The following is a 12,768-nucleotide window of genomic DNA, read 5'->3' as shown; positions in this document are numbered from 1 at the left end:
GAGTTCTGAAATCTAGGTCACATTAAAGAACTGTCTTAAACACAGGCTTTAGACATTGAATTGTCTTTTTCCTTGCTGTGAAACACTGGGAATAACATACATGCTCAGTCACCAATAAATTAGCTAGCAACTTGTTAATAATTGATACTTGAAATATATTTTTAATTTGATCAGGCTAGAAAATTATTCCATCCTCATTAGTGTCACCTTTTATCTAGCTTCTCTGCTTGTACATAATTACAAGTTGTAATGTTCTGATTCTCGCACAGCAGATTAAACAAGTGGGGTCTAATTTCTAGGTCCTGTAACAATACCCACAAGTAAGACCGGTTAGGTTGAAAACAATGTCATTCCTCCCTCACATTCAACAAAATGTGGGGTTAGTCCAAGAAAGGAGAGTTCAGGGATCATTCAGGATTTAAAACCCATCTGTAAACGGACGTTTCTTTGAAATGGCACTGAAAAACAGGATTAGGATTTTGTAAGAGCTTGACTGACTGGATCAAATGTTTGAAATAAATTGGGTGTAACCCAATAAAGACAAAAGCAAAGCACTACCCTAGGTGCGAATAATCAGCCGCACAAAAGCAAGCGGGGTATGTCTAGCGAGCCTTTGGTTCAGCAGAAAAGGCTCTGGAAGTACAGGAAAGCCCAAACTTCATACGCATCAGTAACATGAAGCTATCAGGGAAAGGGAACAGCATTTGGGGGCATAAAAGCTGGTGTGCATATATATTAAAACAAACAAACTTCTTATTCCATTTTTGTCTCCCACAGGAAGGTCTCAACTACAGAACTCAACACAATTTTGATGAATTGGAGAGCATTCAGAGAAATGCAAGGGTGATGAAATGGCTAGAAGACAAGCTTTGTAAGGAAAACATGAGCAAACTGGTATCACTTAGTTTATTTTGGGGAACAGAAAACAGAGTGGAGACATGATATGGTCTTCAAATATGTGCAAAGCTGCCACAAAAAGGGAAGGGAGTAGGGTGTTTTCAATAACTATAGGGATGAAGATAAGGAGTAATGGGCTTAAAGTGCAATGAAGAGGATTTAGGCCAAAGGAAAAGCTTTCTAATGGCAGAGATAATTAAGGATGGGAATAGTTAGCCTCCAGCAGCTGTGGAATATGCTAGACAAACACCCATTTGGATTCATGTAGATACAATTCGTGTTGCTGGAGGCAGGTGGATACACTACCTAATTGCTGGAGGTCCTTTCTAGCCAAATCTTTTCTGATTCCCTCATGGCAAAGTACTATCTGAGTCCTAGTTTTCTAAACTTTCGTATAATTTACATTACACACAGACATTTCTTCTGCTTCCCATTTACAAGACATTTTTATGTCTTGTGTTCCCAGGATATCATATTTTAATTATATTATGTATCAAACAACTCTTTGCTTGTCTCCTTCCAAGTATTTATTGTAAAACCAAACCAATCCTGGCCAAAGAAACAGGCTTTACAGTATGTTGTTTTTAGGCTCGTGGGATAGCACCTGAACTCACACCCCAGTAATAATACTAAAACCAAACCAAACCGACAACAAAAACACAGCCAAAGGTGAAGCTGTGAAAGTTATTTTGCTGTCTGCTGCCTTTCTAATAAACTACTCAACTTTGATTTGGCTTCGTTGGCCTTATTATGGGCACTGCTTTTAAGTACAGGTAGACACTGAAATATGGCTGTTTCAGCAGTGATGATGCTATAGCTCAGTGGTGTCAGATTGTTTTGAGTCAGGCATCGCTACCCACCCTCCAAAATTCTCGTAGATCATCATAACAAATATTGGAATTGAAAAGAATGTAAAAGTGCTATGTTTCTGTGGACAAGCTGTAAATCAGTTATAAGAGTTTTGTGGTTCAGTGGCTGTTGACAAACTACAGCTTGGAAACCACAGCTGTAATTCTAAATTACTTTTAAATATGTGGATAACCATGCATTAAGAATGTAATTCAGATCAAGTACACAACACTGAAATATAGCATCAAACATACAGTACCAAAATATAGCAATTACAATAAAAAAAGGCAAGAAACCAAAACCAGTAAAACTTTTTCAGAAACCTTTACCAGAGCCTATGCTGGTTCTCTCTGTTCTTAAGTCTATGCTTCCTCATTAGTCGTTCTGCTTTTCTAACGAAGCCTTTAAGAGGGTAAGACAGTGTAAAGGTGCTACCTGACACTGTTCCACAGTCAAGGCACCAACTGACATTCTTGTTCAATGAAAATGCACTGCACAAATACAACATACAGTAATGATAAAACAGAAAGAAAGAATTTTTATAAATCACTAACAAATCTAACAGTTATCTAAGAATGCAGAAGAATACTATCTATACTGTAATAGATTCTAGCAATAGTAGGTTACTCTCCAGGAAGAAATACTGATATGACGCCTGGTCAGGGGGAAAAAAAAAAAAAAAAAAATCATTTCTTTAACTCAGGAGACTTCTGTTAAATCCTTGCCTTCCCCCTGGCCCCGAATGAGCGAGTCAGCTGCTTCATGGCTCAAATTCCTCCTTAAAATGGGGATAATAATTTTAATCAAGGTGTGCAAGTGATGGAAATAAAGCAGATCATATTAGATTTACAGACTGAAGAATGGACTTGTCTCACAGGTCTACCGCTCCGTTTTTTATTTAATATCCATGCACGCTCATTTTAATTTAATTTAAATTGGAAATATTTTAAAAATTGTATACTATTACATTTCTCAAGTGGAACGCTTCCTTTCTGTTGCAATGAAACATTTTAAAATTCTTGGATAGATTTTCCTTTTGGAATTACAGTACTTGTACACTGTCAAAATTACAACTCTTCATTCTTATTTACCATGCAGGCAAAATTGGAAATGCAAATGATGTGCAGAAGATTCAAAGTCTTGCTGCAGTAAACCGTTATGTAGAATAAGCTTTTAAATTCTGGACTGTGTCCTTGTAAAATTGTATTAAATAAGTTCAGGTTTTTTTCTGAGGATTACAGAAACCATTTTCCCTGTCATGCAACTTTGAATTCTAATTTTTCTGAAAGTACATAAATTGTTCACCTTCGGGTTTCTTATTGTCATCTGATTTGCAGTGTATCTAAAGAGTTGCTGATAAGCTATCAAGTTTTTAATGAAACATTCTCATTTTCAGCATGAGGCAAATATTCAACAATGTCTATATTACAGGGCAAAAGGGATCCACTTCTTATCTCGTGTATTTGATGTTACATATTGGAACAATTAAAATTAAGTCAAGGTTTATCCTCAGTTTACATCATTGAAGATGTAACAGGAAAATTACTAAGTTTTATTTCAATTCCCAAGCTATATTCCTTTGTTGTGCTAGCAAAGTTTTCAGATCAGTAAAGAAATGTGGGTACTCTGCAATTTAATAAAAAATAGTATGAAAATTTCTTGCTACCTTACATTTAATTTTTGGACAAACTATCAGTTTGTGCAGTAGTCACTGTTTCTGCTTAGTGTCACTCACTCACAACGTGTGGTTGATAGCAGGGACCTACGATCCAGAGCACATGTTGAACTGGAAGACAACTGCTCCTAGTTCCTACCAAGCTTTCCATTGAGTAGAGCTGGAAACCAGAAAACCACTGCCCCACAGAGACTAAATCAAGCGATGCATTCAGCAGCAGCACGAAGCTCCTGTCTTGCTTGCTCTATCTTGTCTCGCCCTTTGTTGTCCCTACAAGATGAGACCGAGCAAACAAGAAAGTAACTAAATTATGAATTCAAGACAAACTGGGAGATACTTTGGCTACATAAGGAAGAGGTTTTGTCTCTTGTTGCCTTCAGAACTCAGTGGAGGCCAGGAAGACATGCTACAGGCACACCTACTCCTGCTCCTGTGTAAGGAAAAATGGATTTTGGAGCATTGTTCTTGAGAAGTTGACACCATTTGGTATAATGCCATGATGCTACATGAGGCTACAGTGACAATATTCTCGGGGAAAAAGATAGCAGTCCCCACAAGCTCAAAATTCAGCATGATTCTGCAAGCAGAAGGAGCCACTGATGACCAGGTCATATTCCAAAATCAACAATGTCATTCTGGACTTTATCTTTTTGTTTTAAAATGCCTACTCAGAAAAGATTCAACAGTAAAAAGTTCTTTTAATAACTTAATATTATTACTTTCTACAAGAATGAAATTACCTTCCCATTAAATATTTTCGCTTTGAGGAAAATTTCTTCAACCTTCAGGGACTAGTAAAACTCAAATTTTCCACTGGATAAAACAGTTGACAAATTCTCTTTTGGGAAAACTCACCTCTTTTTTGTTGTTAAAACATATTATTCCTTTGAAACTTTCAATTTCACCAAATTAATATTTTCTAATGGAAGTACTGTCTCAGAAAACGTTTAACTGACAAACGTAACCTCTTTATCTTTAAAGGATACAGCACTGATTTTAAGATTTATTGCTTTTGCTAGTCAAAAACTATTAAAAAGGGGAGCTGTACAGATGTGTTCAGGATATACATTGTATAATTTAATAGGTCTCTTCTATTACGGATTTCAGTAATTCACTGAAATATTTATGGCCTTGCCAGAACAATGAACACACAGAGTTATCTCTTTAGTTATCATTATGTTGCTTTTTGACAAGCAGCTCTTCCAGTAAGGAAGAAAAGGTACAGTTCTAGTTTATTAGCTGAAAGAATATTAAAGGTATGCTATCCTCCCAGTGCAGAATTGTCCCCACAAAGATGATCTTGCAGGAAATAATTTTCTCTTTCTGATACTAAAAATATAAAAAGACATAGCAGCCTGAGCTTCAGCAGACAGCAGCAATCAGACAATATTCTTGGGGTCAACAGAAGACTCGTATTTTGATATTCAGCCTCTGCAAATGCATCTTTAATATCACCAGCCCAGTTAACAAAAGTCAAGTGAGCCAGGGTATGCCTACCTGTGTTAGTTACATCTGGATTTTGATGTACAGACATAAACCAAAAAGTGAGGGAGGGAACAGCCCACGCTTACATGTCAACTTTTTCAGAACTCTCCTGATGAACTACAGCCAATTATCTGTACAAAATTATAGCACTGTTGTATCTTTAATTTCAAGGACAAACTAGTAATCATGTATATGGCATTAATTCTGTTGTAATAAACAAACACACCAGGGCTGCAACATATAAGTAAAAGAAATACGAATACTTAACAATATTAGCTCTTCTCAAAACAGCAAAATTGTTATTTGCGAAGACTTGCTACTCTACCTTATAACTTTGTTCCACCCACACTGTCAAAAGAATGGGAAGGGACGACTAACACTTTGCTGAATATGGAATGATTTTGGCAATTGACCATAATATAGTTTAAAAAAACCCCTAAACTGAAGAAACGGATAGATTCCATATTTCAGCTTTTAAAGCCCGAGATGTAAGACTGTCTCTGGTCCAAAAATCAAAAGCAACGTAACTATCAAGAGAACAAGCACTAATGGATGCCGACCACCAGCAGTTCCCATTGCCTTCTTTTTATAGTAGTCAGCATACAAGGAAAATGAATACGAAAACTGGGCAACTAAACTTCTGCCTGTAGGATCTCCATAATCAAATGTATAGCAACTACCGTGACTAGCAAGATCAGTATCACTAAGGTAAGTAGGATTTTTGGAAGCTATGTTAATTTGGAGATCATTTTAGTGAACTTCAGCATGATTGCCATGTGTCAGATCCCAGGGCTGACAACAGATTAAAGGAACATGATGGGAAAAAATAGTTCAAGATGCACTGCTTGAGTTCCTGCTGAGCAGAGAAGCAGGCTTCATAGCACTTAATGGACACTGATGGCTGGGATTATATCAGCAAGAGCAAGGTTGTATTTTTGGATAGAAATTTCAGAGGCCAAGTGAGGAAATTAGCAGTCAAAATACTTGAAAGCTGCATTATGCTCGCGCACATCTCAAAATGCCGACTGCCTGCTATTTTATGAAGAGATAAGTATGTTCCAGGGTTAATCAGATTTTGGCCATTACCAGTACCAAGAGTATTTCTTTTCTAATTTTGTAACAGAAAAGAAGAAAATGGTTTCTCAATTCTTTTTAGCATGATTTGCACCATGTGGTCTACTAAGTGCAGCCAGCAACTACTTTTAAATGCTACAGTTCTTTCACTGAGGCATTATCATCCTTTGTATGATGAAAGTAATTTTCTTTATGTCTTCAGGAGATGCTTGTATTCTACAAAGCAGAAAGGCCTCTAAAGACTTAGTATCTAAAAACAGCTTACAGTCTTTCAAGAAGATGAAGGATGAATCTTTCAAGGGATGAGCTTGGTTATTCTGTTTATTACTTTCTTATTTGCATTTCTGGATCTTGAGGATCCTGTAGTAGTAAGCACTGGAAAATTATTTTTTTTGTTGGTTTTTGTTTTTTTTTTTTTCAAACAGAGTGCTCACTTGAAGACTTGCCAAACTGGCTTCACATAGCTGTCATTCAACCTACAAAGCTGAAAACTGATCTGCAGCATTATCACAAGGCAATATGTACTTGCGGATTTTCAAGAATACACTGAACTTCTTGAAACCTCTTCCCTCAGGCAAAATGTCATGCTGTTACACAGGAAGAGGACCGTTTGTGTGGCTAATTCATAAATAATGTCATTTTGACCTGGATGTCAAGGATGATCTTTAACAAGGGAAGCTGTTTTCTTTTGGAAGAACACCCCACAACCTTGTCTTTGCACCTAGGCTTTGTTTCAGTGGTATTGTAAATGAATCAAGAAGGTATTTTTATTATGGCTCCTTTACTTCATGTTGTACAAAATGAAACAAATACTGAAAAAGAAGGTCTATTCAGAAGGTAAAATATATCATGATGGCTGCCCAGCTATACATTTTTATCCACTTAGCAATCTCAAAAACATTCACTCCAATTCTCTAAAAATTCATTAACCAATTATTAAGTTGTGGACATCTTTCTGGAAAAAAGGAAAACCTCCAGTCTGCAAAGTAACGTCTATTATACTTTTTTCTTTGATGTATGATATTTATGAAATGCTACATACATGAGAGCCCCCTTTGCATGACAGCCCATCTGCAAGAAAACTGAAGATCACATGGGAAACGTGTTGTGAGAATCTGGCACAGAGGGGACTGCAGACAGCATGCTATTAAATAGTCATTCTGCCTTAACCACTTTTTTTTTGACAGAGAGAAAGAGAGCAAGCTTTAAAGCTTTAATCTCATACACGAGCTCGTCAGAGCCCAAATCTATCTGTAATACTCTCCAAATCAGAATGAACTCAGAAGGATGACGTTCAGTCTTTAAATCCTTCTCTGCAGAGCTATTTTTAACTCTTAGGTTCATAGAATGGATCCCTGCTATGGCTCCAGAGCTTTCTAACATGTATCCTACTTATTATGGTTGACACAACCACATGTTAGAATTCAGCTGCATTTAGAACGAAAAGTTCTCCTTGCACGATCTCCTGCGTAGTGTGATAGAAACCATGCAGTGTGGCAGAACTCTACCATTGCCACTGGTGGAAAAACAATTCTCTCCTCTCCTGGCCACTGTTATTCTTTTCACCCCCTCCAGTCACTCTAATTCTAATATTCTGGACACCTCTGAACAATTTTTTTATCTTCTGATTTTGCTTTCTTCTCCATAGAGTGATGTAATAGAGAAGTGTTGCATAAATAATGTCAAATAAGACATTTTTCATATCTTGAAACATTTCCTCAACAAATGTTATTTATTTAGCCCCTTCCTAATTAATTCCCAAACAATGTAAAAAGGATATTAAAATCTCTGATACGATGATTATTGTCAATCATAATTCACCAGTTTTGCAAAAACTCCTGCAATGTGTCAGGCCATTTCTGTTTTATTTTTGCAAATCAATCCAGCTAAGCTGGATTAGAACTGACATGTCTGCTCAACTATAGGTAAATATGATCAAAATATACAATCATTTTCATGATCTGAACCGGGAATCGTATAAGAAGCCACAACTGTTTCTTAGATCTCTAACTGCATGCAGTTTATTACAGTAACTGGTCATGAACTAGCAGAATTTTTACCAACGGGAACAGACTTCTGTTAATGACCTGAGGATATACACGTATCTCCAAATGAAACTACAGGCTACATTCTCTCCCTACAGCAATAAAATCTTCATTAAGACACTATCTGATACATGTTCATGTAAATTCAGCAGAATAACATTTTGTAAACATTCCTGTATGAAAACAGAGCGTTACAGTCAAGAAATTCTGCTAGTTTTACATGATTCTGGAAATCTTCATATTCCTCATTTTGGCATTAATTTTCTGCTTTAAGTTTTCCAGGAAAAAACGTACTCTGGAATAACTTTATATTCTAATTATAGTTTGATGAAGGTGCATACTGAACTGACACTGAACCTGCACTGACCTCCGGTGCTATGAATGATTTATTCTGCCGGTTCACATCCAATTTTAAATAAAAATATCTATCTTCTTTACTGATGAACTGATACCAGGTTTAAAAGCTCTGGAGGATTTGTTTCCTCAAGGGCATTTCCTGACTTCAAAATTCACTTTTAAAAATCCTTAACAATAATGCTCTGGTTTTCTAAATATTTGGAGAAATCTTCTCACTCTGATGCATCCTTTGCATCTTGGAAGAAAGATCTATATCTGAGTTATTAAAGCTTATCTTCCAAAATCCTGTTGACTCAGACTGCATTCACCACTTTTGTTTAAAGCCCATCAAGGTCAATGGAAATACTCCCACCAATGAGTTTCAGGTGATGTCTTTTGAGACAAGGAACACCAAGTCTCTAGAATCCCATGTGATGCTTACTTCTGACTTCTTCCTCCTAAGGTTTAGAGCAAGAATTTAGAATTACAGAAAGTCCTTGGTATATTGGTTTTGGAAGAGTGATGAATGCTATTAACGAAACCAAAATAACTTTTTAATGTTACACTTCCATTTTTCCTTTCATGAGGTCCTTGTTAGATAAAAGCCTGTTGATAAACCCAAAAGTAAAGAGACTGTGCAAAAGGCAAGGGAAACAGAAAAACAAAGGTAAAAAGAAAAACTGAATCCACTGAGAGATCTCTAAATGATCTGCCACTCACTGAAGTCTCCAGTACCATCCCTTGGCTTTACTGCACTCTAACAGGCGCCTAATTTCAGCTTGCATAGAATATATCACTTGCCCAATCAACCCGTCTAGAATGGGATGAAATGTATTACACATCTCTGACTTATCAAGTCTTTTCAGAAACGTCTACCTACTCCCAGGTTAAACCTCAGAAGAATAAATATTTTCTTGATTTATTAAACCACTGTATTCTTATTAAAAGCTAGTAAAAGAATAGTAAGAAAGGAACAAAACTCCTCTCTTTGGTTTAATAAAAACAGAAGAAATTTTCAACTGACAATTAACAAAACAACATACATGCTATGAGAAATAACATAAGGAAATACCCGACACGTTTTCCTGGAAGAATATTTATGATCCAAAAACATTCTGTGACTTATTAGAATTCAAAAAACTGTTTGTTACGAAGACTTATTTAATTTACTTATTTGTTCTTTGTTTACTCTATGCATTTTCTGTAAAAGTCTCACTATTATTTATTCCACAACCTTCAGTGAATTAGAAAATATACCCAATTTACTTAAATATGGTCATTATTATTACACCCATTTGACACTGGTAAAATGCACGCAAACTATCCTGGGATATCTGCTTAAAGGTAAGGAGGAAACGCACTTACTATTTTAAGGGCATTAACAGAGAAAACCACTTCTAACTCTAGACAGATACTAGTTTTTCCTAATTCTGCATTCTATATCAGTCCTAGGAAGTACTGATTAAACCTTAAGCAGCCAGAATTAAAGCAGCTCTGTAATCTTGGAATGAAATGAAAAAATAAGACAGTGAACAAGTTCTACTGGGTGAAGCACACAACAGAAAAGTGGCCAAATCACCATATGAAAACAGTCCAATTGTAGGAGAAGGTTCTGACTGTGGGTAGGGTAAGTTTAGGTTATGGTAAGGGTTAGGGTTAGAAAAACAAAGGAATGGCCCTTAGCAGCAGCAGCAGCCCTCTTCCTGGGTTTATAGGCCTTCCACCATTCTGAAAGACACTGGACTCTGAACCCCTTACCTACATCACAGTCCTAACCCAATCCAAGCAGAACCTCTACTCAGGATCCTTTTTCCACATTTGGAAAAAAAACCCACATGGTGACTACCGAAACACGCTACTCTCAATTAGCAAGCAAGATGCTAAAGCCACAATGTTTGATGGAAGAAAGAAAGTATTTATGCATGTGTATACATGCAGACATGCACACACTCACTCACAGTCCACTTCCAAAATGGCACGGACAGACTTGGCAAGGTCTCTGGCTTCTGCTGCAAGAGCTGTTGTGACAGTAGGTCCAATCCTTCCCAGCCGTGCTTTAGTAGACAATGTTGTTCTTCTGTCACTAAGAGAACAGAAAATAGTAAGTGTTTATTTGTACGATTATGAAAGAAATTGCTACTTTCAATAAAGTAAACTTGTGGTTCTAGATTGGTTTTGGTCTCACTGTATGAGCAAAAAAAGATTCATACTACCAAACTGATGAATTTGCCTCAGAAGCAGTTCTGCCTGTACAATATAGGTATTAGGAAAGTTCAATTCAAACAACATTCATGTCTCCAAATCAAGTGTCAAGAACTCAGTGGGCGTCAGGAAAGTAACTTACCTAAAAGTAATTTTCATATCAGCATTTAAGAAGGGACACTGCTTTAGGGGATCCAATTCTTATCTTCTTCGCTGCTAGTGAGTCAGTTTGCCACCTTAGCTTTGTGTTTTATTCTTCAAACCATTTACTAAAATAAAGTCTATGAACTTTATAGAATGTGCAACTCTTGTGCAGTGCCAATGGGAACTGCATTTAATTGATTAGGATTAGCAGATGAGAACACAGACATCTACAATATAATAGTTGATCTGATCCTGCAGATTTTTTTTGAAATAAAGTTCCAGCTAACTTCACTTAAATAAATTTGATTTGAGCTTTACTAAAAAACATGGCAGGACAGAGACCAAACAACTTTACTGTTCCGTAATTATTAATGGAACACTATCTGGCATATACAGGCACAACCTTGCTGGTATTCTGAAGGACCAAAGGCTGCTCTAAATCTTGTTGAATATTCCTAGGTACCTTTTTAAACAAGAAAAGTAATAAAACTTAAATGGATATACATGTTATCAATTTATTTATATGCTACTGGATTAATGATGATGCAAAATCGCTTGGGCAAATCTAAATAATAATAATAATAATAATAATAATAATAATAATAATAATAATAATAATAAAAAAAAATTATAAGTCACTGTTAAGGTTCCTTGCAATTTTAACTAATCCTTAGCACATTATAATTACTTTAGGGAAAAATCCAGGCAACCATAGCTATGTAATTACTAACTGTTTTAATTTAATTCTGAGCTTTTTAATGAAGCTGTATCCTGAAAGCCTAATTTATAATTCATGCTATTCCCATTCCTCCAATAAAATGACACTCAGAAACATACAGCAAAAAAATGTAGGAAAAACAGCTACAAGACAGTTTTTGGAGACTTTGAAACAGTAGTAGAGTTTTTCAATATTAATATTGCTGTTTCAATATTAATAACTACGCCATTTCATTACCTTAAAACTGTCGAGGACGTGGAGCTGTCTGAAAGTATTTCGTGCACAACCTGTTGGCCATAGTCAAGAAGTTAACAGTTTATAAATCAACACAGTTAAAAAGTTAATACCTTATGATTTGGTGTTCTAGTTGGGTGTAGGGGATTTGATTTGCTAGAAACGTAAAAGTAAAAACCAAAATGTTATAACCCCTTTAAATGAAATAAATACAACAACATCAATTTTTTTGTTTCATAACTTTTCAAAATATTATCAAATATTACTTTTTCTGCCTTTTTCCTCTGGGGAATTTCACAGAAATTGATACGAGTTTGTGAAAAGTTAGATGAAAAAAAATTATCTGATCAGTTTCATTTGTTTACTGTACAGCAAAACATAAAGATTAAGTAAATTCCTACAGGGATCTGTACACTTATACACCCTCTTTATTTCTAGCAATGAAAGGATCTCTGCAAACTAGTCTGTAGTCAGTTTACTATGTTTATTCCTCAGAAACATCAACACAAAACTTTCAAATAAAACATTGCTAGAAATGAAAGGCAAAGTTACCTCTACAAATTGTAGCAATTTTTCAGTAGCCACCTCAAAGGTCTTCCTAGCGGATTCTGATTTCCGCAGCTGGCAGTCAAGCACTGTAACTCTCTTTCTCAAGTCTTGGATGTTATCCTGGGAAAGATATTTTAAGGCTTTTATTCTAATAATTTTCTCCCATGGCTCACATAGATACATGGTGTGTGAATTGAAAAATGTTACACACACACACACACAGACACACAGACACACACAGACACACACAGACACAGACACACAGACACAGACACACACACACACACACACAGACACACACACACACACACACACACACACACACACACACACACCCCATTTCTGAAAAACATAGCTGCTCCTGAGGCAGGTATGCCTGATCTGCTGGCAAATCAGCTCCCAAACTCCAACAGATTTTGGCAAATGATATAAAGGTATATTGAAATTGGCAGCTAGCAACAGTATATGGCTGAAACTTAAGACAGTTTGAACTGATTCATGTGAATGGATCAAAAATACCAACCTGATGGTGACAGTATCGGCCAGCAGGGTGGCATAAA

At 36.2% G+C, this 12,768-nt stretch overlaps 1 protein-coding gene across 11 annotated transcripts in view; it reads right to left on the bottom strand.

Moving 5' to 3' along the window:
• Nucleotides 1-12,768, bottom strand: part of STXBP4 (syntaxin binding protein 4) — an 82,654-nt gene that overhangs the window by 30,412 nt on the left and 39,474 nt on the right. For 10 of the 11 annotated variants that reach the window (XM_087750614.1, XM_087750620.1, XM_087750624.1 and 7 more), the window contains 3 exons: nucleotides 12,212-12,328; nucleotides 11,663-11,712; nucleotides 10,320-10,444 (listed from right to left, as the gene is read on the bottom strand). In XM_087750614.1, the coding sequence (XP_087606740.1) occupies nucleotides 10,320-10,444; nucleotides 11,663-11,712; nucleotides 12,212-12,328 (292 nt within the window). Of the gene's footprint in view, nucleotides 1-10,315; nucleotides 10,445-11,662; nucleotides 11,713-12,211; nucleotides 12,329-12,768 lie in introns of all 11 variants that reach the window. The other variant, XM_087750622.1, reaches the window with a different exon arrangement.

This window comes from Nipponia nippon, unplaced genomic scaffold (assembly GCF_047370975.1).
Source record: "Nipponia nippon isolate SJK-2023a ecotype South Korea unplaced genomic scaffold, ASM4737097v1 scaffold_14, whole genome shotgun sequence".
NCBI classification, from domain to species: domain Eukaryota; kingdom Metazoa; phylum Chordata; class Aves; order Pelecaniformes; family Threskiornithidae; genus Nipponia; species Nipponia nippon.
This window is presented reverse-complemented; position numbering and strand designations above follow the sequence as displayed.